This window comes from Corythoichthys intestinalis, chromosome 16 (assembly GCF_030265065.1).
Source record: "Corythoichthys intestinalis isolate RoL2023-P3 chromosome 16, ASM3026506v1, whole genome shotgun sequence".
Taxonomy (NCBI): Eukaryota; Metazoa; Chordata; class Actinopteri; order Syngnathiformes; family Syngnathidae; genus Corythoichthys; species Corythoichthys intestinalis.
The window spans coordinates 49,748,467-49,776,334 of NC_080410.1; the positions used below are offsets into that span (position 1 = coordinate 49,748,467).

The 27,868-nt window shown below is 40.7% G+C and overlaps 3 protein-coding genes and 1 pseudogene across 3 annotated transcripts; all 4 read right to left on the reverse strand.

Annotated features, from left to right (window-relative positions):
* Nucleotides 1–487: 487 nt before the first annotated feature.
* LOC130904698 (metalloproteinase inhibitor 2-like) lies at nt 488–3,966 on the reverse strand. Its single transcript, XM_057817641.1, has 5 exons — nt 3,739–3,966; nt 1,164–1,240; nt 996–1,098; nt 778–896; nt 488–711 (listed from the first exon to the last, which is right to left on the reverse strand). Exons 1-5 carry the CDS (start codon nt 3,920–3,922, stop codon nt 514–516), a joined length of 681 nt encoding a protein of 226 aa, XP_057673624.1. The 5' UTR covers nt 3,923–3,966; the 3' UTR covers nt 488–513.
* Nucleotides 3,967–10,257: 6,291 nt separating this feature from the next.
* LOC130931716 (metalloproteinase inhibitor 2-like) lies at nt 10,258–10,662 on the reverse strand (annotated as a pseudogene).
* Nucleotides 10,663–12,381: 1,719 nt separating this feature from the next.
* Nucleotides 12,382–18,244, reverse strand: LOC130904703 (metalloproteinase inhibitor 2-like). The gene is made up of 5 exons (XM_057817648.1): nt 18,033–18,244; nt 16,518–16,597; nt 16,345–16,447; nt 12,676–12,797; nt 12,382–12,599 (listed from the first exon to the last, which is right to left on the reverse strand). The coding sequence occupies exons 1-5, from the start codon at nt 18,154–18,156 to the stop codon at nt 12,426–12,428; spliced, it is 603 nt and encodes a 200-aa protein (XP_057673631.1). The 5' UTR covers nt 18,157–18,244; the 3' UTR covers nt 12,382–12,425.
* A 6,098-nt stretch (nt 18,245–24,342) lies between these two features.
* Nucleotides 24,343–27,868, reverse strand: LOC130904702 (metalloproteinase inhibitor 2-like). Its single transcript, XM_057817647.1, has 5 exons — nt 27,395–27,868; nt 25,885–25,964; nt 25,712–25,814; nt 24,616–24,737; nt 24,343–24,539 (listed from the first exon to the last, which is right to left on the reverse strand). The coding sequence occupies exons 1-5, from the start codon at nt 27,519–27,521 to the stop codon at nt 24,366–24,368; spliced, it is 606 nt and encodes a 201-aa protein (XP_057673630.1). The 5' UTR covers nt 27,522–27,868; the 3' UTR covers nt 24,343–24,365.

The window sequence follows — 27,868 nt, forward strand, 5'->3', positions numbered from 1 at the left end:
TGATAACTGCAGCAGCTAGGGAATCCTCTATGCCATCAGTGGAATAAAAGATTGGTGGAAACTGATTACGGTACACAAGCGTTTTATTATGCTTATTGTTAACACTTGTGTATGTAAATCTGATGTTGGTAGCTCGTTTTCTTCTTGGAGCTGAAACACATGCGTGGCAGCTTAAGTCTTTTTTCCTCTTATACAAAGCATTTTGACAGTTGCCATCATATTTTCGGAATTAAAGCACCGTGTACCAGCCAGGCCCTGAATCTTATACCGGAACTGCGTTCCTGACCATTCTGGCCCACTTTCACCCCTGCGTTTTCGGACGATTTTGAAATTTGGGGTCTCAGAGCAGACCTTCAAGTCACCCGAGTGTTTTCCGCCATACACTAGTATATTCATGGTTCTAAACTGCAAGCTCATTGGCGCAGCATTTCACCCCACATTAAAGCAAAACTGGGATCATGTGCTCAAGTCAAGAAAGAAACCTGCATCAACTTTCCAAACTTTTTATTTCATTCAACGGCCTTTGACACCCTTGCCACCCTTTTTCGGCAAGGTGAAACCTCTGTACCAAGCGCAATAGCCATAGCCTCTTTTGATGCAAGCCAAGTTTTTAGACTGATCCTGTTTGTCGATCCTCGTGGGCAGAAAGTCAGTCCACAGGCACTCTGTCGGCTTGTTGGTGCCGCACGGGAGCGAGGTGCAGCTGACGATCTGGAAGCAGTTTTAGTAGTATCAAGGCATTGACGTCTATGGAAATTTACCCACTCTTGTTCCTACCTTGCAATCGCAGCCCTTATGGTAGATTGGCAAAAGGCTCCTTTGCGTGGCACTTATGGAACTCCACGGCTTATAGAAGCCACATGACATACGCAAGAGGCCTTCAGGGAGCAGGCTGGCTGAAATTGAAAAAAATTAGAAGATTGAAATCAGCCAGTTAAATTCAGTCTTAAATGACAAATATGAAATTAAAATGCAGTCATTGGTACACTATATACCCATTAGTAGATGCTCAACACCGATGGCCAGAGTAACTTTACACCCTGCTGAGTTTGCACCAGTGTAGATGGCGTCAAAATGCTTCTTGGGGCCCTTGAACAACTTTGGAAGAGGGGAAAAAATTTATATATTTCTTGAATATGCACACAGACACACAACCACTTTACCTTAGTCTGTCGGATGTCATACTTGAACATGCGGGTGTAACGGTCATACTTCCCTCCGACCACTTTTGCCTTGATGACTAGGAGTTTGAAGAATGACATTAACAAAAACTAGAAGTCTTCAAGTATAGATATCCAAAATGCAGTCATTATAAGAGCAACATCCTCATGTCATTAGCAACAGCTGCACCAGACAATAGGGGGTGTGACAAAACTGAAAATTGTAATTTATCTGATGGAAATCAGACAAGACTGAAAATGTTTTCTGCTCTTGCACCCCTCTTTAAAATAAACCGCTACATTTTAAGCCAAAAGAACTTGTGTTTGATAGAATAATATGTCTAAGCTGCCATAGCCGATTCATGGCGCATGAAGCGCCGCCAACTGTTTTTGATTTGTCCGTTTTACCCTGGAAACCCCCCCATTTACAGACGTCGCGCAACCGCTTTTGTTTCAACTCAGCCATAAAACGACGGTAATTAGGGCCCGAGCACCAACCGGTGTGATGGCCATATTCTGCAAAGGATTATTCTTTCTTCATGGCAAATGAAAATTGCCAATTTGGAGCTCTTAACATGCGCAAAAACAGCAAAATTTGCAAACATGTGGATTCACGAAAATTTCGATAATTTGGCAGGGGGGGGGGGGGGGGTCCAAAAATGGCTCAGTGGCGCCCCCTGGAATTTCAAAGGCCTCTCCATTTGTTTTTTTCAACATAGAGCAATGAAATTTGGGGAGTCAATACCTTGTGCAAAAATGCTTCAAAAAGTCTCTTGCACCCATATTCCAAACCCAAGAGGAAATCTGGTATTTTGGATTGAATATTGAAAAACATGCCATTTTTGTCGATTAATCGATGAACCATTATTTCGAATAAGGAACATTAAAAATTACCTGAGCCTCAAACAGTATATAATAAAAAAAAAAAAAAAAAAAAAAAAAAAAAGAGAGGCTCTATGTATAACAAAAGAACAATTGGCTAACTTGGATAGCAAAAGTCCCCTAGTTCAAATGCTATAAAATGCTAACTTAACAATTATCTTAAATGGTTCAGATATTCCCACAAAAATAGGCTAAATATACCTATAAACTAAATTACAAATGCATTAAAAACATTAGCTCAAACAAAAACAGTTTATGTTGGTCTTCACAGGGAGCACATGGATTCAACCATGTGAAATGAGGCAGACTAGAAGGCAGTGTATCCACCCAAGTCAATAAAACTAAATGCAAACTTTCAAAATAAACCATTACAACGCCACTTTAAACGAATACTCCAAGCAGCGAAATTTAATTCGAATTTTCTTTCTAATCGAATTAGGGCTGCAGCTATCGAATATTCGACTGAAAATTCTATCGATTAATCGAGTAATTGGATAAAACTATTTTTTTGTAGGTAAAGAGCAATTATAAATACACATGAGAAAACAAGACATTTAATATTGAACCATTTTCAGTCAATAGTTATATTTTCGATGTAAATTGTTGAAACTAGCTGCTGCTATGGATTATTTTAGTTGTCAATTAATTGATGAACTATTAAGTTCGAATAAACGAGTAATTGGATAAGGAACTTGAAAAATTAAAATACCTGAGCTGAGCCTTAAACGGTATAAAAAAAGATAATAAGGATCTATGTACTACAAAAGAACAATGGCTAACTTACATAGCAAAAGTCCACTAGCTTAAATGCTATAAAATGCAAACTTTTTTTTTTTTTTAACAATGCTCTTAAATGGCTCAGACACATATTCCCACAAAAAAAAAAAACAAAAACAAAAAAAACTGCTGAATATACCAATAATCTTCATTACGAATGCATTAGAAAAAAACAGCTCAAATCAATAAAACTAAATGCAAACACTGTCAAAGTAAACCATTGCAGCACCACTTTAACGAATACTCGAAGCAGCAAAATTGAAATCGAATCTTTCTAATCGAATACTCGAGTTAATCGTTGCAGCCCTAAATCGAATACTCGAGTTAATCGATTAATTGTTGCCCCATTCTGCATCAGCAACTTGAAACTACAATTAATTTAATGATGTGAATCAACCGTTAAAGCAGTTAAAATTGCTCCCGTTATTCCATAATTTCCATGTCAAAGTTTTAAAACGGTTTCTTCAAAGATCTATTCAAGTCAAGATTTTGCCAATTTAGGAGTACTTTAGATAAGTTAATTAGGTTCGCTACAACAGAGCCTTCTAGAGAAGTCTACTGCTTTAAGATGGCGGCTGCGTACACTGCGGCAACTACTAAACGGCAAGTGTCATTTCACGTCTAGTTCCCTTTATATGTTCCAACGCTGCCATTGTTCCAATGCTGTCATTCAACTAGTTGTCAGTTGACATATCACCACAAAATGTTATGAAATTTTATAAATAAAGGTTGAAAAGTTACCTAGTGTTGCTATAAAAACGCTCCATAAAGTCCATACTGAGCCGAGTTGAATTGCAATTCTTACCATTAAAAAGGCTTCTCATCTTAATAGAAATGGCCTCAAACGATGAAGTAAATCTCACAAGCTAACCAAAATCTTCTGTACTCATCAAGGGTCGTGATAAGTGAATGATCTTACCTACGTCTGCTTCACAAAAGTCCTGTTGGGGGTGATTTGGCCCAAAGCATGTGCAGGCTTGCACTCCTTCATGTAGCCACCACAAGCAAAGCAGGACCAAAGGAAGAAGCAGGGTCTTTGCCAGCCGGCTCATCGTTAAGCTTTCACTGCTACAAAGAATAAAGAGGAGTAGATGGTTAGGCATGCGCAAACAGCAATGGCTGCTTTGTTCCAGTTTAGGGTCTACAGGGCCTTTTTATAGCGCCGCAAGTGACGTCACGTGCAATCACCTAATTATTTTCACCTGTGAGGGAACACCCACTGAGTACACAGGTGAGCTGCATCATTTTAGAACGAGCTGCCATGAATCAAAAGAACTTTTGCAGCAGCCATGACAATAAATTCTATACAAAGATGGGAAAAGTGAACACTGAGAGGCAAGGGCGTAGTTTTGCATAGGAACGGTAAGGACATATGTTAGGGAAATATTAGTAAGAAAAAGGGAATTGCATTTATCATGGGTGGTAGGCGAGACTCCTGGCTGGATTTTCCTGACATAATTGGCGCCTGAGCAGGGACTTGACTCCTTTCCGTCCCAGCTACAGCTAAGTTTTCCAAGGTCGTCTTCTGTGGAAAATCCTCAAGTTGAGCTGTGATAAGTTTCACTTCTGTTTCATAGTAAGCATTCCTTTTTGAGAAATATCACCAATAAGGCACTTCCTATACTATTATGGGGTTACATTTAATAAACAGGGGGGAAATGTTAGGGAAATATTAGTAAGAAAAAGGGAATTGCATTTATCCTAGTTAGTGGTTTTATTAAATTGTAACCCATGTATTCACTAAGTGCTTTGAGTTGCTACAGGTCACATTCCACAGTAAAGAGGGGGTGGTGAGCCGGCCACTCACGACCTCCCCTGGGGATAAGTTTACGATGTTGCTCCAAACAAATGGTGTTTGTTGAAGTACTCGGCTTAAAGTGAGATAGCATTGTTGTAAACATTTTGACATTATCTCACTAGGAGAAGAAACACATGTGACTGGGGAGGGCGAGTGAAGAGGAGGGCCACTCATTTTTACCTGATTAGAATATAACCAATAGACCATTGCCATGTTTGAATGTTTATTCTGTTTCATGAATATGAATCCATGTTGCTTTAAAAGGAAAAGTATGTGCTGAAATAAACCAAGTTGGCTTGTGAACGCATCCTGTGTGTGTTTCGCTTCCTGCTTCCATGCACATGTAAAAGAGGCTCGAGTGACGTCCGTGTGGACGACTGGCCTGATGATTTAATCCCCAATGGGTGGTAGGCGAGACTCCTGGTGTTATTAAGGATTTTCCTGACAACATAACACTACCAACTTTTCAAGATGCTGAAATTGTCCCCACCAACTTTTAAGCAACCTTATTTGCATTATATAATGGCTACAGTTATATACTGTAGGTCATTTAGGCTACGTTCATACTACAGGTCTTAATGCACGAATCCGATTTTTTTTCGTGTTTTTCCGACTCGAGTGAGGCATTAACTTGACGGTCTGAACGTGACAAGTCGCATAGAACGGGACCATTTCAAATCCGATCTGGGTCACTTTCGTATGTGGTCTAAATCCGATCTGGGCCACATTTTTCCAGACTGTCTCGGCGGTCTGTACTGTCCAGTCCCGCAAATCGGATTTAATGCAGCAATTACGTCATCAAATAGCGAGAGATTCGTTACCGTAGCGATGCACCTGTGCGTTATTAGCGCCTAGCTTGCAGTGAACACGGCTTTGGGGGAAGGGGTGCGCTCTACAATAGTCATAAAAAATAGAAATGGGTTGAGGATAAGCTTGAGAATGCTCAGTTTTCTCTCTGTTCCAAGTGAGCAATATTTCAACATTGCCTCCACGGCCGAGAGTCGGGACAAACTGCCCGTATGTGTGTGTGACGTGCACGGACAGTGCGTGCATGCTATCGATCCATATAAACTTTGAATATAAGCCTAAACGGGGATTATTTATGTCTGTTATTTGCGTCCACCTTTTGAAAAGCAAAATATGATATTCCTGAAATGACGGATGACGTCGGTCATTTGTTTTGATGCTTCTGCGCATGCGGGTCTTCTTGCTTAGCACGTGTCCGACTGCGAATTAGTGCGCATGCGTAATACTTGAACGGTCTCAATGGATAAAAGCAGTCTGAACGGCCACGCCAAAAAAACGGATATGACAAAAAATCGGATTCGTGCATTAAGACCTGTAGTATGAACGTAGCCTTAGATTGTCTTCCCATATGTTGTAAAAGGAATTGACTCAACCATTATTAAAGTGATCCTCTACCTTAAATACATGTAGGCTCTAATAAACCACAATTGTTCTCTTGTACTAAAATATGCTGTTAGAAACACATAAAATGTTACATCAATGGCAACATTTTATAATGTTTACTACATATTTTGACCGTAAGTTGGCCCCATGGTTTGCAGGCTCGCAGTGATGACGTCATTGGGATCTTTCCGAATGTGTAGCGTGTTCAACAATGGCGTACCGCAAGCAACACGTCACTTCCGCTCATTAATATTCATGGCATTAGCTACAGTTGCTAAGCAAGGACAAGCCACCGTTTTTCCCTAATAGGAAATGAATGGAAATCGTGTACGAAGGAGATGTTTACAGCGCTAAACCTACCAATTCTCTCCGAAAATGATGTGCCTGGTGCCAAATTGACTGGCATAGATGTGGAAGAACATAAAAATGTTCAGTTAAAGAGATGGCTTTAGTGTCGAAGGCTGAAAAAGACGAAAAAAACACGAGCCGACCTAAGCATAGCTTTAGCGTTTTTTTATCGATGCGACTGACAATGACATTCTCCGGCTATCCTCCTGTCCTAGAGATAGGACATAACATAACAATGGCTGAAGCGGAGAAAGTGGGAGCGAGAAAGATTATTGATGCACCTAACACAGACATGTCCAAAGTCCGGCCCGGGGGCCAAATGCGGCCCGTGGTCAGATTTCATCCGGCCCCCAGCCTCTGTCATAAAATCAATAACGTCTGGCCCGCACACAGACTTAATAAATTGGTCAGCAGTACCGCTACAAGCATATGAAGTAGCTTACACACTAAATGCTGCCCTCATTAACCCACTAAAAGGGAGCAGCACTCTAAGCAACATTACCACGTGACCTTTTACCCCCAATTTTCTAAAATGGCGACTGTCAAGTTCAAAATTAGATCCTTAGGTAGACATTGTAAAATTGCCCAAAAATAAGGAGAGAAGACACTCAGTTTTCTTGGCCAAGGAGGTCAAACATGTGACTCTTTAGCCACCAAGATTGATCTAAAGGAAAAAAACCCTCCTTGGTATTTTATTATTATATTATTAAGGGGTTTTCCCTGAACAAAATGGGCGTCGCCCTGAGGGAGGGGAAAGCAGGCTGGCGACACCCATGTGGTTTTTTATTGGCTATGTGTGTGCATGTAGGTGGAATTAAGTGATACACGTGTGTGGAGCAAGAGCTTATGTAAACAATCAAAACAATCATATAAACAGTCAAAATAATATATAAACAGTCAAAATAATGCAGACACTTTTAGTTATGCAACGTTAAACAATCAGCAGAATAGTCCAAACACTTCCAGTTATGCACCGCTGTGGCCCTGGAAGATGTCCTCGGATGGAAAGTCGTCCTCGAAGGGCTAGGCGAAAGTCCAAACCCCAGGTGCTGAGGATGCCTGGAAGGTCTGGTTACGCAACGACGCGGCCATGAAGCCACCCCGACCCTCTTAAGCATTATACTACAATCTGGTATAGCAAGCAATAATCATTTACTGGTTATATACGTAAGAAAAATATGGCAATATGTATTATTTATGGTATATATGAGCATAAGCAAATCTAGAAGTAAGAAGAATATGGCAATATGTATTATTTATGGTATATATGAGCATAAGCAAATATTCAATCAACCAATCAAGCAAACATTTATTAAATCGAACCCCGATAATTATCTCAACAGCGACAATCAACTAAAAAAAAAAGTTGACTGCAACGGCTGGCGCTTCAAGGATAGGTGGAAACTGGACTATTTCGTCACTAAAATACGCAACGACTGTGTCTGCCTAATTTGCAAAGAGACAGTCGCTGTTTTTAAAGAGTTCAATATGAGGTGATATTACCAAACAAGACACACTGACATGTACGACAAGATTACAGGGTAGATACGTAGCGAGAAATTGAAGCAACTTGAAGCTAGTTTAATTTCACAGCAGCAGTATTTCGCAAGAGCCCGAGAGTCGAAAGAGAACGCCACAAAGGCTATTTGCAAAATTGTTGAAATTATTAATTTAAAAAAAAGAAAAAAAAAAGTAGTGCTGCAACGATTAATCGATTAACTTGAATATTCGATTAGAAAAAAAATATTCGAACTAAATTTTGTTGCTTCGAGTATTCGTTTAATTAGAGTGGCATTTTAATGGTTCATTTTATAAGTGTTTGCATTTAATTTCACTGATGAGGGTGGATACAATGCCCTCTGGTCTGCCTCTTTTCACATGGCTGAATCCAACTGCTCCCTGTTAAGACCAACATAAACCAAGTTTTTGTTTGAGCGAATGTTTTTTTAATGCATTCTTAATTAGTTTGTAGGTATATTTAGCCATTTTTTGTGGGAATATGTGTCTGAACCACTTGTTAAGAGCATTGTTAAAAAAAAAAAAACTTTATCATTTTATAGCATTTAAGCTACCAGACTAACCCTCTATCCAAGTTAGCCAATTGTTCTTTTGTTGTACACAGATCCTCATTAAAAAAAATATATATATCGTTTGAGGCTCAGCTCAGGTGTTTTAATTTTTCATGTTCCTTATCCGATTACTTGACTATTCGAACTAACTAGTCCATCGATTAATCGACTACTAAAATATTCGATAGCTGCAGCCCTATAATAAAGCAAATGTGACATACAGAACGGCTAGCTAAAATTTGCTTAAATATATTGCTCTACGTAAAGGACGTCAGCCAAGGTCGGCCCCCCACATTTTTGCCACACCAAATCTGGCCCCCTTTGTAAAAAGTTTGGACACCCCTGACCTAACACATTGAAAGCAGACATCTGGAGACATTTTGGCTTCTACGAGGTTGGTGGGAAACTTGACCAGAGTTATGCGGTGTGTAAAAAATTAAACATGAGAATAATAATACGAATGAGGAAACCAAATCCGTTGCATCACCGGAATTGTGCAGGGAAGATTTTTGAACGTACTTATATATTTTAAAATGCGCTGAATCGATTCGGCTTGTTGCCCGCATCGAATCGTCAGTGCCCCGCATCGGGATGCATCGCCGCATCGATTATTGTTGACACCCTTATTGAAGCGATTGAAGTTTTTTAACCAATGTGCTGTCATTGTTATGTTTACGGCTGCAATGCTTGTGCTAAACTATCGTAACCTGTGTGAAGTGTAGCCAAACTTTGGAGCGAGTGGTTCTTGGCGCCATGCTAGTTTGATGCGTCTGGACAACAAGACACGTCACGACGCAATATGGCTACGTTCATACTACAGGTCTTAATGCACGAATCCGATTTTTTCGTGTTTTTCCGACTCGAGTGAGGCATTAACTTGACCGTCTGAACGTGACAAGTCGCATAGAACTGGACCATTTCAAATCCGATCTGGGTCACTTTCGTATGTGGTTCAAATCCGATCTGGGCCACATTTTTCCAGACTGTCGCGGCGGTCTGTACTGTCCAGTCTCCGGAATCGGAATTCATGCACTAATTACGTCAGCAAACAGCAAGAGGCACGAAGGACGGCAGCAATGCAGGCATTAGCGCCTAGCTTGAACTCTGCTTTTAAGCACGAAGCGGGCTTGACCACATGAGCACAGTCATAAAAAAATAAGATGAAGAAAGGATAACCCTGTCAATTTTCGATTTTAATTCTGTGCGCCGAATGAGCAATATTTCATTATTGCACACATGGCCGAGTCGGGGCAAACTGACGCACCCACGTCATTTCACGCACACACGTCAAGGCTTATGTGTGTGCGTGTATGCGTTCTATCAGTCCATATTAACTTTGAAAATAAAACTAAACGTGGATTATTAATGTCTGTTATTTGTGTCCTCTTTTTAACAAGCTAAATATGATAATCCCTGGAATGACGGATGACAGCCAACATGCGTGGTCATTTGTTTTGATGCTTCTGCGCATGCGGGTCGTCTTGCTCAGCGCGTGTCGGACTGCGAATTAGTGCGCATGCGTAATACTTGAATGGTCTCAATGGACAAAGGCAGTCTGAACGGGCATGCAAAAAAAAACAGATATGACCAAAAATCTGATTTGTGCATTAAGACCTGTAGTATGAACGTAGCCTATGAGTCTTTAGGAATCGTTAAAGGGATTGTTAAGGCTTTTTCATTGTGATATCGAGGCCTCGAAACCCTAGGAACCGGTTTGGAATTGGAATCGGATTTTGATTCCCATCCCTAACTGTCGGACAAAATAAGTCAGTCCAAACTAGTTTTTAAATCGGAACTTTTTATTTAGAATGGCTTATGAAGTCACAAATCCCTTGCTGGGTGAGGCAGGCCCTTGGTACCAGGAACAAGTACCATCGCTTCTTTTGACGCAAGCGTAGTTTTGGGCCTGGTCTCCTCTGGGCATCCCTGGGAAATAGTCGGTCCCACAGGCACACTTTTGCGCCGCTCATGTTTCCACGGGAGGGGGTGGCAGGGCTCAAACTGAAGGCAAACCAAAAGATTGAAAAAAATAAATAAAAAAGTGTTGACATGACCGAATGCTAAAACTGATCGAATCAGTCCTTTGTTTTCCTACCTTACAACGGCAGACTAGAAAGCGGCTCTTTTGAGCGTCGCTCAAAGCCTGCCACGGGTGATAAAAGTCGCACGAGGAAATGTGCAGCGTGCGGTCACGCTGCAGTCTGGCTGTAATGGCAGAAAATTGAGGGGGGTGTCAAGCCCATCTTAAAGTGATCCTCCAACTTAAATACATGTAGGGTCTAATAAACCACAATTGTTCTCTTGTACTAAAATATGTTGTTAGAAACACATAAAATGTTAAATCAATGGCAATATTTTATAATATTTACTCCATATTTTGACCGTTAGTTGGCGCCATGGTTTGCGGGCTCGCAGTGATGACGTCATTGGCATCAATCCAAATGTGTAGCGTGTTAAACAATTGCTTATTGCTGCCTAAACTTGCGAAGTAAAATGCCACGATGTGCTGCTTTTGGATGCAATTTCCAGTCAAATGGAAACAAGGGGAGTGAAGTGAGTGGTCAAGGTGGAATTATTTTTAATGAATAAATGTGCATAAGTGGAAGCTTCTCCCCCTTTTTGGTCCCTGTATGCACGTATCCTACCCACCACGCGTTACAACTGGCGCCCGAACATTTTTTCTGGATCCTCAGTCAAGTAAGGGATCCGTCTATTTTCTGGATCCGACGGTCCCACCGCGTCTGCAATATCGGTTTTGGATCTGTCCATTTTTCTGATTCATCGGTCCCACAGGGCCTTTTCAGGTCAGTCTATTCTGTGGAATCGACGGCCTGATCACAGCTGCGATATTGCCATGGGATCGGTCTAATTTCTAGATCTTCGAGTGAGTAAAAAACGCGGATTTGGATTAGTATTGCCATCTTTTTTGTTGACTATTCTTCGTGGGAGTTTTCCCCAAATCATACTAAATAATAAAAGCACTATGGCACGCTACAGTGACGACAGTGACTCTGACCTTACAGCAATGTTGGAGTTCATCAGGGAACGCGTGTTTGCAAACTGCTGAGCTCCCGAGTGAAGATTGGTCAAGGTGGAAATATTTTTTTGTGAATAAATGTGCGTAAGTGGAAGCTTCTCCCCTTTCTGGTACTTTCATACACGTATCCAAGCTACAACACGTTACAATGTTCAAGACCTTGATTACACAAGGTGTCCTCTTTGGCCTGTACTGTATGTAAAGCACACGGCAGCTCTGGATGCTAACAATCTACATAATTATATTGGGATAAGTTTGAAAACTCAATATGCTTACCTTGATTATCTGCTAATAAAACCGGAGTTTCCGAATCCCAACAGCATGCATTACTCTCGCTCCCAACAGGACTCTCTCACATCAGTTTTGCCCAACTTTTGTCTGATCAGGAATTTGCTGCACACATTTTTCCCTGGAGCTCGTCAGACCGACAGTGCTGTCCTGCTCTTCACTTTTCAGATCTGGTTCAAATAGGAAGGGTAGAACTGACGACATGCTGGGAAAGCTCACAAGTAACGCGCTGGAATTTGGGCAACGGGACCAGTGATGTCACGCACTGCTACGTAACAAGAATGGCGACCTATCACTTAACTTTATTAAAACCAAAACATTAAGAGGGGTTTTAATATCAAATTATTATAACTCAAACATCTTTTAAGAATTACTTGTCTTAAAAATAGAGGATCCCTTCAAGTTTTTGAAAACAGAACAGAATTTTTTGATGCCGCTGCTCATGGAGACTCATATGCCTAAGGGAGGTGCCCGTTTTAGTTTTGAACATATTGGAATTCCAAGTTTTTGAAAACGGGCCCCCTATGGAGCGGCCCCACCTCCCATCAACCGATAGCAAAGTCTATGAAAGTTCCACATTGTCACTGTAGGACAAAATAATTCAGTCTGAACTAGTTTTTAATTAGTTTTTATTTGGAATGGCTTATGAAATTCTTTTATCCCTTGACGGGGTAGGCAGGCCCTTGGTACCAGGCACATGTACGGTCTCTTCTTTTGACGCAAGCGTAGTTTTGGGCCTGGTTGCCTTTGTGCGTGCCCGGAAGAAAGTCCGTCCACTGGCACACGTTCGGGCCGCTCACATCGCACGGAAGGGCATAGCAGGGCTCAATCTGGCAAGGCAAACCAAAAGATTAAAAAACTTGACCGAATGCCAAAACTCCGCGAATCAGTCCTTTGTGTTCCTACCTTACAACTACAGCCTTGTTGGTAACGATCCAAAAGGCTCTTTTGGGTGTAGCTCAAAGCCTGCCATGGCTGATAGAAGTCACACGAGGAAATGTGCAGAGTGTTGTCAGGATACAATTTGGCTGTAATGGAGGGAATAGTATTGTTTCTCGTATTTGCCGTTCGACCATTTGTATTACTCTAAACACACTTAAAATAAATAGCACTTCTATTCTACCATAGTTTAAGGAAAACAAGCAGAATATTGGGCATTAGAGATACACGACTCCTTATCACGGAAACCCAACGTGTGCATCATGCAACTGACTGAGCAAGATGAACGCTGACAAGGCAAGACATCTACAAGGCCACGTCTGCACCACCAACTCTCGCAATCAGTTTTTCTGGACAGTCCAGAACAGATGGCGGGACATCTTACCTTGACAAGAAACATTCGATAAGGAGGAACCCGTGACCGATAAGTGAACTCTCAGCTCTCACGTGGCAAAATCCACAACACTCGTTGCCCTGACAACAGTGGATCCCAAATCATCCTGTCCAATCCACAAATAGACAATAATCCTAAACAACACCCAAGCATACCCTTCTGTCCACAGCCTACCTTGCGAGAGCCTTCAAAAAAAAAAAAAAAAAAAAAAAAAAAAGACGAAAAACCAATAGTTATTTTTTTCTTGGGAACATTTTGTTGACATGCGATATGGTGACCTTGGAATGAGTACCTCCTCGCCCGAGACTGTTTCGCCATGCCGTCGACTTGAATAAATTGTCAACTTGTGTTATTCATTTTCAGCAGATTGGACTATTGCAACGGTATATTTACAGGTCTTGATAAAAAAAAATCAGTCAGGAAGCAGCAGCTAGTACAGAATGCTGCAGCCAGAGTCCTCACAAATACAAGGAAGCTGGACCACATTACACCGGTTTTGAAATCGCTACACTGGCTTCCAGTGAGTCAAAGGATAGACTATAAAATACTACTGCTCGACTACAAAGCACTTAATGGCCTTGGACCAAAATACATGCTTGACTTGTTAGATTCCTATGAGACATCTAGACCCCTAAGGTCGTCTGGAACCGGTCTTCTGCATGTTCCAAGAACCAAGCAGGGTGAGGCAGCATTTAGTTACTATGCTCCTCACCTCTGGAACTAGTTACCTGAACGTCTGAAGTATGCTCAAACTGTTAGCTTTTTTTAAATCAGGGCAAAAAAAACGCTTTTGTTTAGCACTGCATATCCATAACTGGCTATATATTTCAATCTACTTGCTTTCTATTCCTCCTGTGCTTATCTCCATTGCTTAATTATTATTAGTAGTTTTTGTTTTATTCTTATTTATTTTTATTCTATTTGTGATCAAATGCGATCTTTATGTATAACTTTATTTCCGATTTTGATTGTCTTGGTTTTTACGTTTTATTGATTTAAATGTGATTTTTATGATCTTCATGTGATGTAAAGCACTTTGAATTGCCTTGTGTTGAATTGTGCTATATAAACAAATTGCCTTGCGAAGCCTTTCAAGCTTTCAAAACTGAGTCAGTTAGAGCTGGGAATCTTTGGGCACCTAACGATTCGATTACGATTCAGAGGCTCCGATTATAAAACGATTATTGATGCCCCGCCCTTTTTTTTTTTTTTTTTTTTTTTTTTTTTTTTTAGTATTTTGTACATTAGATCCAAAATTGTTCAAAAATCCTCAGGTTAAACCAAACTACTATTTCAGTATCAAGTTAACAGTAAACAATAGTTGTATAGAGTTCATTTTGCCTACACTTATATATATTCATCAAACCCTTTCTTTTATCCCAGGCAATAGTAGGTAGTTTTATTTACCTGACATGTTTCGGCGGGCACTTCCGCCTTCGTCAGAGGGTCACTGATGTTGTGACGCGTCTTTATCAGCTGATGGATGAATGAAGGCGTGACTCCCCTGTCAGAGTGACAGGCGAGTCACGCCCTCTGCTGCCCATTCACTCTTCCAAGATGCTGTTCCAGGTCGTAGAGAGCATGTATGCCCCCTCGTCTCTGTTGATGGTCCTCGGGCCCCGCTTGCGGATCTCAATGGCCTCCCTGATCCAGCGCTATGTTTGTTTTCTTCGGTGCAGATGACTGGCCTTTTCCCCGTCCATGATGTGGTTTTCCCTTTTGTTCCTTTATTGCCCTTGTTTGTCTCATTGTTGTCTCCTCCAACAATGAGACAAACAAGGGCAATAAAGGAACAATCACAACAAGAACATCACAAATCAGCCATCACCGATCGCTGCAAAAGGGGAAAACCACATCATGGACTGGGAAAAGGCCAGTGTCATCCGCACCGAAGAAAACAAACATCAGCGCTGGATCAGGGAGGCCATTGAGATCCGCAAGCGGGGCCCGAGGACCATCAACAGAGACGAGGGGGCATACATGCTCTCTACGACCTGGAACAGCATCTTGGAAGAGTGAATGGGCAGCAGAGGGCGTGACTCGCCTGTCACTCTGACAGGTGAGTCACGCCTTCATTCATCCATCCATCAGCTGATAAAGACTCGTCACAACAACATCAGTGACCCTCTGACGAAGGCTGAAGTGCCCGCCGAAACATGTCAGGTAAATAAAACTACCTACTATTGCCTGGGATAAAAGAAAGGGTTTGACGAACAGTAAACAAATATACAAAAATAACAGTAAATAAAAAACTCCAGTCGCCATTCTGTATCAGCAGCTTTAAACTACATTCAATTAAATTAATGTTCTGAATCAACTGTTAGTTGTTAAAATTATTAAAATTAAAATTCCCGTTATTCCATAATTTCCCTTCTGTCTACTTTTGTCAAAGTTTTAAAACTTTTTCATCATTTAAAGAGATTCAAGACAAGATTCTGCCGATTTAGGAGTATTTTAGATAAAAAGTTAATTAGGTTCGCTACAACAGCCTTCTAGAGAGGTCTACTGCTTTAAGATGGCGGCTGTTTACTTACGCCAGAAAGTGTCATTTCGCATCTGTTCAATAATACATTGTCTAACGCCAACGTCTGTCATTTTGCATTTAGTTCTACCTATATATGATATCTACCGTATGTTTGTAGCAACTAGCAACTGGGCGTTCTTTGTAGCGGCTGTCAGGTATGATTGTTTTTTTTTTTTTATCTAGCGGCATAAGTTGAACATATTTACTGTCCGTTCCTCATTGCGTCCCAAAGACCGCGCTGACTGTTTTACTTCCGCTTTACCTGGTATAGTTCAATAATCGGAATTTGGATATTTGAATCGTTCTCAAATATTCCATGGCCGAATCGCGAATAATCTAAGAATTGGAAATTTTGCACGCCTCTAGAGTCAGTACAAGGGGTTAAGACCAAGATGAACGCGCGTAGTTTGCCCTTTTGGCCAAGTTGTTGGTGTCTCGCCGGCCTGGGTCGTTGGAGGGCATTTCGGCAATCTGGCTAGAAGGTCAGATTCCTTCACTTAAAGCACATCTTAAAAATGTGAATGCAAATTTAGTTCGCATTTCAAGTAAACATGCTAAATTTAATTCAATAGAAGTGATTTTGAGCCAAAATTTTTTTCCTCCTAGTAGGGGTTCAACAGTTTAATTCACTGCTGGTAGTGAATAAATAAGTTGAAATAATTTTTTCCCCCCAACCATGATGGAAAGTTTCCTACATGAAACAGGAAAACGTTTATACCCATTAATAGATACTCCGTGTCCTTGGACAGAAAGACTCCACATGCTGCAGAGCTAGATGCGGTGTAGATGGCATGAAAGAGTCTTTCTGGGCCTTTAAAGGTCTGGGGAGAAAAATAAGCATTGTTAAATTTCATACATGCAAACACAATTAGCATAGCATTAGCATTTTACCCTGGTAAGTTTGATGTCATACTTGATGGGTTGGGCAAAGTCACCATCATCCTTGACTTTACCAACTTTGGCAGTGATGACTAAAAGTAGAATAGTTGTTAAAATGCCGTCAAGTAATTAGATTCACAGCGCATTGCTTAAGTCAATGTTTCAGTTCTAGAAAGTACCAATTGATTATTAGGAACATCTGTAACTTCCTATTTACTTAACTTTTAGAAGTTTAAAGGGAACCACAGATAAAAAGACAGTTCTTAAAAGATAAATGTTAGTACGAGCAATAATAATTTGATAGTAGAACCCCTCTTAATGTTTTTGTTTTAAATGTGTAAAATTTTAAATAAAATATAGTAGCTCGCCATTGCTGTTGACGTCACAGGGCCACGCTGCCGTACTTCAGTCACTAACTATGTAAGGTAGTGATTTAAATACACAAGGTGTCAATGGAGAGTTTTACATTTATAAGACATCAAGCCAATGAGTGTTTTGTCCCTCGACTGACGCCGTAGCTCCGTTTTTTTTTTTTTTTTTTTTTTTAATACTGTGTCTATTGTGATTCACGTTCATTTGAGTGTTGTCCTCAAGACTACTGAAAATGGCTCCCAGCATCCTAGTGTATTGCAACTAAATATTGCCATCAGTATTTGTTGAGCTAAAGGAGTTGCTAAAATGTTTATAGTTTGACCAAAGTCTGAGTAAGTTTTATGTGTATTTTGCACATCTATTTTGATTGTGAATGCCACTTCCCTTTGCATTGTTGTGTTAACTGTGTGAGAATATGGCCTCAGTAATACAGATTGACGCAATTTCACCCCCCCCCCCCCCGCCAGAGATGTTGGTATTAGTTTTGTAGTATTTTCATTATATGATACTTATGTGTGTTGTGAAAGAGTCACCGAAGCTTATGCCAATAAACAGCGCGGTCCGAGCAAAGAATCTGAACGCCTGTGTCCACTCTTTCTCTCTCCCACTGTGGATTAAAGAAACTCGAGCGTCAGTCAAAGCGGAAAAAAAAAACCGCACTCATTGGCTTGATCCCTAATGTAAATCTCGCCATTGACACCTTGTGGCGCATTTAAATAGCTAGCTTACACAATTAGAGTGACACTTTTTTTATTTTATTTTTTTATTTATTTATTTTTTTTAAGAGTGTCAGGTGGAATTCTGGCAGTGTGACCCTGTGACAACAACAATGGCGACCTACTAGTTAAAATAATTTTACAAAGTGTATAAAAACAAAATCATCAAGAGGGGTTTCAATATCAAATAATAACTTGCACTAACATTTACCTTTTAAGAATTACAAGTCTTTCTATCCATGGATCCATTTAAGGTCCCTTTTTAAATGTCATCTTGTTGCCTAGTAAACAGGTAAGTCTTAATCACCATTTGAAAAATAGGTGCTATTTAAGTCTCCTTGTTAACTTCATAAAATTAGCCTCAAAGAAGAGTTGTTGTTTTTTAAATTGACTTAAAGTTGAGTACGTGTAGATCTGTACACAGAAACATCGAACTTACCGACATCAGATTGGCAAAAGATCTCTTGGGGGTGCCTCGGGAGGCAGGTGCAGGCATGGGTGCCTTCTTGAAGCCCCCACCAGCACAGCAGCACCAGAACCGAGCTCGCCACCGTCCAGCTCATCGTTAGTAGTTCAGGCAAATAAAGATGCACTAATTTGTTAAGGTTGCACGAACAGAACAGCCAAGCTCCGTGTTGTTACACCGGTGCCTAATGAGGTTCAAACGGGCCTTTTTGTAGCTGCACGGTTGACCCGCCCCTAAGTGATGTCCCATTCAAGCACCTAACGATTTAATGATGTACTGCCGGTCCTTTTAACTATCAATTTATGTTGGAAATTGAGATCATTTTTGTCCCCGTTTTACCCCTTCCTGACAAACACAAGACTATATTACGTCATCTGAGATTTTAGTCCAACAAAGACTTGTATTTGCAAACAGGTCTCTTTTAATTAGCTTGAATATCAAACGTGGTAGATAATTACAACAACAACAACAAAATGAGTGGGAAGAATAAGCTTGCCGAGTTACTGTTTCGTGAATTGGAATGCAGCTAATTAAAGCACCCTGGCAGGGGAAGAAGGAAGCGTCCGTCAATGGACAAGTTCCAGAGAAGCCATGTAGAAAAAGAGTCGCGAACTTAGGACACTCTGATCTCGCTGCGGGCGGTTACGTGCTTCACGTAGGCCTAAATATTTCCAAACACAATGGTTTTCAATGGAACTGACAGCGGTAATTGGGACATTTATGGAAAAAATGTATAATGGATCCCTATTGGAGTGTCGCAACTCTTTTTCTACATGGCTGTGACAAATTCCACCTGGTGTTGTAGGTTAGGTGAGGAGAAGAAGTAGTTGCACCCCTTGTGATTTTGCAAGTTCACCCACTTCGAAAATGGGTAGGGGTCTGAAATTTCAATCATAGACGCACTCCCACTTATAGACATAATCAATCAATCAATCAAATTTATTTATAGAGCCCTTTACAAAACCCGAAAGGCCCTCAAAGTGCTTTACAACAAAACATGGCTCAAGATAAATAAAAGGCAGAAAAATATTATACAATGACATTAAAAAAAATAATAATAAAACTAAGACGGTGCATCGCAATAAAAGTCCAGCAAATAAAACAATAAAACCGATAAAATCCAAAGACATTAAAAAACCCTTAAGCAAATAAAACTATCCTAATCTGTGTAAAAGTCGAATCTAAAAAGGTGTGTTTTTAGCCGAGACTTAAAAAGGCCTACATCCGTTGTAGTGCGTATTTCAGGGGGAAGGCTATTCCACAGCCTGGGGGCAGCAACCGCAAAGGATCGGTGTCCCCACTGTGTAAGTTTTGACCTCGGAACATCTAAAAGAAGCTGGCCGGTCGAGCGAAGAGTCCTGCCAGAGTTACGGAAAGTTAAAATTTCCGATAAATAAGATGGAGCATGGCCATTAATTGAATTAAAAACAAACAGTAAAAGTTTGAAATCAATTCTAAAAGGGGAATTCTAAAACCAGGCTGCTTAGGACAGCTATACTTTTCGCCAAGATCGTTATCCATTGAATATGGTACACCTGGCCGGTGTCATCTGCACTGCACTGATTTGCTTGATTTCTGTGTTTTTGTGATGTAGTTATCTACGAGGTTTTAATACATGGCCCATCCATCATTTTTTCTGTCATATAACGTAACATACGTACTGAACGTAGAATAAGGCAACGTTCTACTCGTAGTATGATCTATAACTGTTATTACTGTAATTCAAGTCCTGTATGGAGTTGTCGATATCTAAAATATATAACTGTGGTTCTTTTCTGGCTTCAATTAATTGTTTAAGTCGACATAAGTCATAACTAATGTGTGTATGTGCGTGCCGCCGCGGCCAGGAGAAGCAATTGCTGATGGGGGTAACTACATTGGCAAGACACCGATGCTTAGCCTACCCCCACACCCGCCCGCCCACCCGGGCCACGAGCCACAGCCGCAGCCCCCCAACCGGCACGGCACGCCACGGGACCCCCAGCGGCCCACCAAGCCCCAGGCAAGGCAGGGTCCCCCCGCCGGTGCAGGCGACACCCCGCTGATACACCGGCGCCCAGCCAGCGACCCGTGATGGAGCGCAGGGCGGATGCCCAGCCAGAGAAGAGAGGGGGAGGCGGAGGCAGGAGAACGCCCAGGAACAGCCACGGGGCGATGCAAGATCGGAGCCCCGACCCCCCAACTCGCCCTCGCGGCCGGCAGCCCAGGCAGAAGGGAGGCCACACCCCAGGAGCCACACCATATGGAAAAAGTGTGGGACCCACCTATTACTGTGGCTGCCAGGTTTTTTTGGGGGGGAACATTTCTGGGACAATATCAGGTCACTAACTGTTGATTTTGGGACATTTGGGGGAAACTTCCTGGTCATATTAGGTCACTTGGGGATATTTGGGGGGCGTGTCCTGGTCATATCAGGTAATTTGGGGACATATGGGGGCGTGTCCTCGTCATATCAGGTCATTTGGGGACATTTTGGGGGCATGTCCTGATCATATCAGGTAATTTGGGGACATTTGGGGGAGCTTGTCCTGGTCATATCAGGTCAATATCAGGTCATATGGAGACATTTGGGGGGGGCGTGTCCTGGTCATATGGGGCCATTTGGGGGGGGTGTCCTAAAATGAGTGGGAAGAATGATCTTGCAGGGTTATTGTTGTTATTGTATTGTGAATTGGAATGCAGTCAATCAGAGTACCCTGACTGGGGAAGAAGGAAGCGTCCGTCAATAGACAAGTTCCAGAGATGCCATGTAGAAAGAGAGTTGCGACACTCTCTGATCTCGCCGCGGGTGGTTATGTGCTTCACGTAGGCCTGAATAGTTCCAAGCACAATGGTTTTTAATGGAACTGACAGCGGTAATTGGGACATTTATGGAAAAAATGTATAATGGATCCTTGTGGGAGTGTCGCAACTCTTTTCTACATGGCTATGACAAGTTCCACCTGGTGTTGTAGTTACAGTGAGGAGCAGAAGTAGTTGTACCCCTTGTGATTTTGCAAGTTCACCCACTTCGAAAATGGGTAGAGGTCTGAAATTTCAATCATAGATGAACTACCACGTTTAGACATCATTTTAAAAAATCTGGAATTCACAGTGTATGATTTTTTAAAATAATTTATTTGTAATTTACTGGGGTTCATACCAAGGGCATAGGTTTGCATAGGGACAGTACGGACAAAACACTACCAACTTTTCAAGATGCTCAAATTGTCCACACCAACTTTTAAGCAACCTTGTTTGCATAATACTGTATAATGTGTTCAGTTATTTAAATCATTTAGATTGTCTTCTCATATGTTGTAGTGATAGAATTGACCATACCATTAAATTATTTTCATTATTTTCAGACTTACATTTACCCCTTTTTCACTTGCTGAATGAGCCAGTCCATGTTTTTTCCTCAAACGCACGTTTGATTGGCTGCTGACTTGAACCCCCAACCCCCACGCACACTCTCATAATGAAGAATTACGTTACATGTCGACATCCCGCCTCCTCCGCCCGCTTCGAAAACTTAAAATAATTTTTTAAAAAATGTTTCTTTAGTAGTTTTTTAAACAATGGTTTGAATCAAACAGTTTATCACCTGAACCTATACATATGCGCTGCAAAAACCCATCTCCTTAAAACTGGGAAAAAAGAAAAAGTTAAATTCCTTTGTTTTCAGTATAAATCTACTCTAAATAAGTGAAATGATCTGCCAGTGTTTCAAGTAAATTTTACTCAGATTTCTTGAAACTAGAAAAATAGCTAGCTGAAAATAAGCTTAACTGATTTATTTTAAGCAAAACGCTTCTATATTTAATCCGAAAAAAAAAATTGTGTGTCAAGAATCGATATTATTCAAAACATTATTTGAAATCATATTTTTTGAGATTTGGATGAAAAATTACCCAGTTTTAGATTTTTGGGCTTAATAAGAACAAATGGTATTATTTACAAAAAGTAAGTGGAAGAATTTGACACATTATTCTGTTCTCTAGCCTTTAAAACTCAAAACAAGATGAAGAAAATATTTTGACTAGATTTAAGAAAAAATTATGTCATACTGTAAGTTTGCAGTGTGAAAGTAAATATCTGTCAATACAGATTTATTTTGCATAAATCATTTCGCCTATCAATTAATTAGGTTCTCATTGGTGAGAAATGTAGCCCTGATTCACCCAGTCTGTTTGGTCATATTAATGTCCCGTCCCCAGCAAAAAGTGTACATGCAGAGTTATTGTATATTAGTATGTTTTGTATGAGAACACTGTAAAATACTGCAACTCACCCCTCTGCTCATCTGACAATGTTTCTTTTGATTGTCTTGATGTACACAGGCTTCTGACGAGAAGCTTTTAGTAGTTTCTTAAGCAGACCTCCCACATAATCTTGTTTCAGCACTGAGATATGATATACACTTTGTAAATATGAACGTGTGTGTGAATAAAACTGAATTGAATGTGCTGTTATAGACCCTACTCACATGACGTCACAGCCACGCCTCCGTGCCATATTGTCCGTCTACTCGTCGTTTTGACGCATTACCGCTACGTAAATTCCTCCTATTATGCCGTGTTTTTCTGCTCTTAACATTAAGAATCAAAATGGTGAAGGCGTGTGTGGCGGTTGGTTGCAATAACAGAGAAGATAGACGGAGAGACTTGAAGTTCTACCGTATTCTGAGAGACCCGGAGAGGAGAGCGAGATGGACTGCTGCAATTCCACAAAAAAACTGGGCTCCAAATGATTACCACGGATTATCTAGTAGTCATTTTATATCTGGTAAGATGCATTTAATATATATTTACAGGGTTTTGGGCTGACAACCACAATTAAGATCATTGCGAGGCTAATCGCTGACAACATACAGTTTCAAATTCAAGATGCTTATTTCTTCCGCCATTATTATTTTCTGAATAATATTTAGCTGGTACCAAGTGAAAGAAGTTAAACAGATGTGTCCAAACCTTTTGCAAAGGGGGCCAGATTTGGTGTGGTAAAAATGCGGGGGGCTACCTTGGCTGATTTACACAGAACAATTTATTTAAAGAAATTTTAGCAAGCCCTTCTGTGTGTCACATTTGCTTTATTATTTTAATTCATGTTTTCCACAATCTCGTCTTTGTGGCGTTCTCTTTCGACACTCGGGCTCTTGCGAAATACTGCTGCTGTGCTAGCTTCAAGTTGCTATAATTTCTCGCTGCGTATCTTCCCTGTAATGTTGTCGTACATGTCAGCGTGTCTTGTTATTATCGCGTCACATCGAACTCTTTGAAAACAGCGACTGTCTCATTGCAAATGAGGCAGACACAGTTGTTGCGTGTTTTATTGAAGAAATAGTCCAATATCCACCTATTTTTGAAGCGTCGGCCATCGCAGTCAACTTTTTTATTGTCGCCATTTTAGAAAATTGGGTCACGCGGGGTAATGTTGCTTAGAGTGCTGCTCTTAAAGTTTTCAAACTTTCGTGAGAATAGGCTGATGTGTGGACAAGATAGTTGTAGATATCAGGGTAGCAGATGTCAGGCAGAGAGGGTGAAGACAGCGGGTCAAAAAATATCGATCTAGGCATCAAATATGGATCTGGCGAATGGATAGACTGAAGCTTTTCCACATAACGCCTTTTATGCAATGCATCCAATGAGTTTACATCATCTGAAAGCACCGGGCTTCCATGAATTGCACTAGAAATTGCACGACAAATTGAAACCATTGAGAATAGGGCTAAACAATGCCAGACAATATGGCGGCCGGATACAGCGACACGTCATTTTGTGACGTTGGTGAGTAGGGTCTACAGATAAATGCTAAATTTGCTTTTGTCCAGTAAAATGATTTAGCATGCTTTCAAGTAGGAAGTTTCTGATGTGCAAATTGAGTGATTAGCTGTTGAAAACTTGCGTCAAACGTTAAGACGCCAATTTGGGCAAAAACTTATATTTTCAGGATCAATGGCAATATTTAACATAGGTGATCATATCTGCCATTGTTGATTTTTGTGCATTTAGCACAATCTGAAGTTTATATCCATTTTAAGTTTTATTATACTTCTATAAAAAATAATTTCAGGTTTTTCCACAGGACAATTTTTTGATGCCGCTGCTCATGGAGACTCATATGCCTAAGGGAGGTGCCCGTTTTAGTTTTGAACATATTTGAATTCCAAGTTTTTGAAAACGGGCCCCCTATGGAGCAGCCCCGCCTCCCATCAGCTGATCGTGACGTCTATGAAAGTTTAGCATCGTCAATGTAGGACAAAAATAATGCAGTCCGAACTATTTTTTTAATTAGTTTTTATTTAGAATGGCTTATGAAATCCATTTATCCCTTGACGGGTGAGGTACGCCCTTTGTACCACGCACAAGTATCATCTCTTCTTCTGACGCAAGCGTAGTTTTGGGTCTGGTTGCCTCTGTGCACGCCCGGAAGAAAGTCTGTCCACCGGCACACGTTAGGTCCGCTCACATCGCACGGAAGGGAATAGCAGGGCTCAATCTGGCAAGGCAAACCAAACGATTAAAAAACTTGACCGAATGCCAAAACTCAGCGAGTCAGTCCTTTGTGTTCCTACCTTACAATTACAGCCTTGTTGGTAACGATCCAATAGGCTCTTTTGGGTGTAGGTCAAAGCCCGCCATGGCTGATAGAAGTCACACGAGGAAATGTGCAGAGTGCCGTCAGGATGCAATCTGGCTGTAATGGCAGATAATGGAGGGAATAGTAGTTTCTCGTATTTACTGTATTACTCTAACACATTTAATATAAAATAAATAGCACTTCTACCATAGTCTAAGGAAAACAAGCAGAATATTGGGCATAAGATACACGACGCCTTCTTGTCACGGAAACCCAACGTGTGCGTCATGCAACTGACTGAGCAAGATTAACGCTGACAAGGCAAGACATGTACAAGGCCACGTCTGCGCCACCAACTCTCGCAATCAGTTTTTCTGGACAGTCCAGAACAGATGGCGGGACATCTTACCTTGACAAGGAACCCGCGACTGATAAGTGAACTCTCTACAACACTTGTTGACCTGAGAACAGTGGCTCCAAATCTTCCTGTCCAATCCACTAATAGACAATAATCCTAAACAACACCCAAGCATACCCTTCTGTCCACAGCCTACCCTGTGAGAGCTTTCAAAAAAGACTGAATGTAACAGTCATTTTTTTCTTGGGAACCTTTTGTTGACATGTGATATGGTGACCTTGGAATGAGTACCTCCTCGCCAGAGTCAGTTTCGCCTTGCCGTTTGATCGCTGTTGAACTGAATAAATTGTCAACTTGTGCTTCGAAGCCTTTTTCCAGCTTTCAAAATTGAGTCAATACAAGGGGAGAAGACTAAAGTGAACGTGCAGGTTTTGGCCTTCTGGCCGGGTTGATGGGGTCTCGACGGCCCGGGTAGTTGGAGGGCATTTCGGCAATCTGGCAAAGGTCAGATTCCTTCACTTAAAGCACGTCTCAAAAATGTGAATGCAAATTTAGTTCGCATTTCAAGTAAACATGCAAAGTTAATTCAATAGAAGCGATTGTGAGCCAACATTTTTGCCCCGAGTAGGGCTTTAACAGTAATTCACTGCTGGTAGTGAATAAATAAGTTGAAATATTTTTCCCCCCCAACCATGATGGAAACTTTCCTACATGAAACAGGAAAACGTTATACCCATTAATAGATACTCCGTGTCCTTGGACAGAATGACTCCACATGCTGCAGAGCTAGATGCGGTGTAGATGGCATGAAAGAGCCTTTCCGGGCCTTTAAAGGTCTGGGGAGAAAAATAAGCATGTTAAATTTTCATCAATGCGAACACAATTAGCATAGCATTAGCATTTTACCCTGGTAAGTTCGATGTCATACTTGATGGGTTGGTCAAAGTCACCATCATCCTTGACTTTACCAACTTTGGCAGTGATGACTAAAAGCAGGATAGTTGTTTAAATGCCATCAACTAACTAAAAATTCACAGCACATCGCTCAATTCTAGAAAGTACCAAGTGATTATACGCAACATTTGTTACTTCATTTAATTTACCTTTTAGAAGTTTAAAGGGAACCACGGAGAAAAAAAACACATGTAGTTCTTAAAAGATAAATGTTAGTACGAGTAATAATTTGATGTTAAAACCCCTAATAATATTTTCGTTTTAATTTTGTAAAATTTTAAAAAGTAAACTAGTAGTTCACCATTGTTGTTGACGTCACAGGGCCACGCTGCCATACTTCACAGTCACTCTAACTATGTAAGGTAGTGATTTAAATACACCACAAGGTGTCAATGGAGAGTTTTACATTAATAAGACATCAAGCCAATGAGTGAGTTTTGTCCCTCGACTGACGCCGTAGCTCCCAGTTTTTTTTGTTTCGTTTTTTTATACTGGGTCTATTGTGATTCACGTTCATTTGAGTGTTGTCTTCACAAGACTACTGAAAATGGCTCCCAGCATCCTAGTGTATTGCAACTAGATATTGCCATCCAGTATTTGTTGAGTTAAAGGAGTTGCTAAAATGTTTAAATATAGTTTAAGTTAAGTTAAGTTTTCCAAGTTTTATGTGTATTTTGCACATTTATTTTGATTGTGAATGCCAGTTCCCTTTGCATTGTTGTGTTAACTGTGTGAGAATATGGCCTCAGTAATACAGATTGATGCAATTTTCTTCTTGGTGACATTTTTTCCCCCCAGAGATCTGAGTATTAGTATCGTAGTATTTACCATATGTTACTTATGTGTGTTGTGAAAGAGTTACCGAAGCATATGCCAATGAACGGTGTGTCCACACTCCTTTCTCTCTCCCACTGTGGATTAAAGAAACTACAACGTCAGTCAAGGGAGAGAAAAAAAAAAATGCACTCATTGGCTTGATCCCATTGACACCTTGTGGCGCATTTAAATAGCTAGCTTACACAATTAGAGTGACACTTTTTTTATTTTTTATTTTTATTTATTTATTTATTTTTTTAAGTGTCAGGTGGAATTCTGGCAGTGTGGCCCTGTGACAACAACAATGGTGACCTACTAGTTAAAATAATTGTACAAAGTGTATTAAAACGAAATCATCTAGAGGGGTTTCATTATCAAATTATAATAACTTGCACTAACATTTACCTTTTAAGAAATACAAGTCTTTCTATCCATGGATCCCTTTAAGGTCCCTTTTTAAATGTCATCTTGTTGCCTAGTAAACAGGTAAGTCTTAATCACCATTTGAGAAATGGGTGCCATTAAAGTCTCCTTGTTAACTTCATAAAATTAGCCTCAAAGAAGAGTTGTTTTTTTTTTTTTTTTTTTTTTTTACTGACTTAAAGTTGAGTACGTGTAGATACGTACACAGAAACATTGGACTTACCAACATCAGATTGGCAAAAGATCTCTTGGGGGTGCCTCGGAAGGCAGGTGCAGGCATGGGTGCCTTCTTGAAGCCCCCACCAGCACAGCAGCACCAGAACCGAGCTCGCCACCGTCCAGCTCATCATTAATAGTTCAGGCAAATAAAGACGCACTAATTTGTTAAAGTTGCGCAAACAGAACAGCCAATCTCCGTGTTGTGACACCAGTGCCTCTTGACTAATTAGGTTCAAACGGGCCTTTTTGTAGCTGCACGGTTGACCCGCCCCTAAGTGATGTCACATCCAAGCACCTGACGCTTTAATGATGTACTGCTGGTCCTTTTAAGTATCAATTATGTTGGAAATTGAGATCATTTTTGTCCTAGTTTATCCCTTCTTGGCAAACACAAGACTATTTTATGTCACCTGAGATTTTAGTCCAATGAAGTAAACAGGTCTCTTTTAACTAACTTGAATATCAAGTATGGTAGATA

Bases quoted from the DNA above. Each gene is read 5' to 3' on its own strand.
- LOC130904698 (XM_057817641.1), bottom strand. From the start codon at position 3,922: ATGCCTAACCATCTACTCCTCTTTATTCTTTGTAGCAGTGAAAGCTTA. The intron at 897-995 runs GTATATAGTGTA...TTTCAATTTCAG, and splicing joins TGTTGAGCATCTACTAATGG to CCAGCCTGCTCCCTGAAGGC. The intron at 712-777 runs GTAGGAACAAGA...AACTGCTTCCAG, and splicing joins ATAAGGGCTGCGATTGCAAG to ATCGTCAGCTGCACCTCGCT.
- LOC130904703 (XM_057817648.1), bottom strand. From the start codon at position 18,156: ATGAGCTGGACGGTGGCGAGCTCGGTTCTGGTGCTGCTGTGCTGGTGG. The intron at 16,598-18,032 runs GTAAGTTCGATG...TTCTACTTTTAG, and splicing joins CTTTTGCCAATCTGATGTCG to TCATCACTGCCAAAGTTGGT. The intron at 12,798-16,344 runs GTATAAACGTTT...CCTCCATTACAG, and splicing joins CACGGAGTATCTATTAATGG to CCAAATTGTATCCTGACAAC.
- LOC130904702 (XM_057817647.1), bottom strand. From the start codon at position 27,521: ATGATGAGCTGGACGGTGGCGAGCTCGGTTCTGGTGCTGCTGTGCTGG. The intron at 25,965-27,394 runs GTAAGTCCAATG...TCCTGCTTTTAG, and splicing joins CTTTTGCCAATCTGATGTTG to TCATCACTGCCAAAGTTGGT. The intron at 24,738-25,711 runs GTATAACGTTTT...CTGCCATTACAG, and splicing joins CACGGAGTATCTATTAATGG to CCAGATTGCATCCTGACGGC.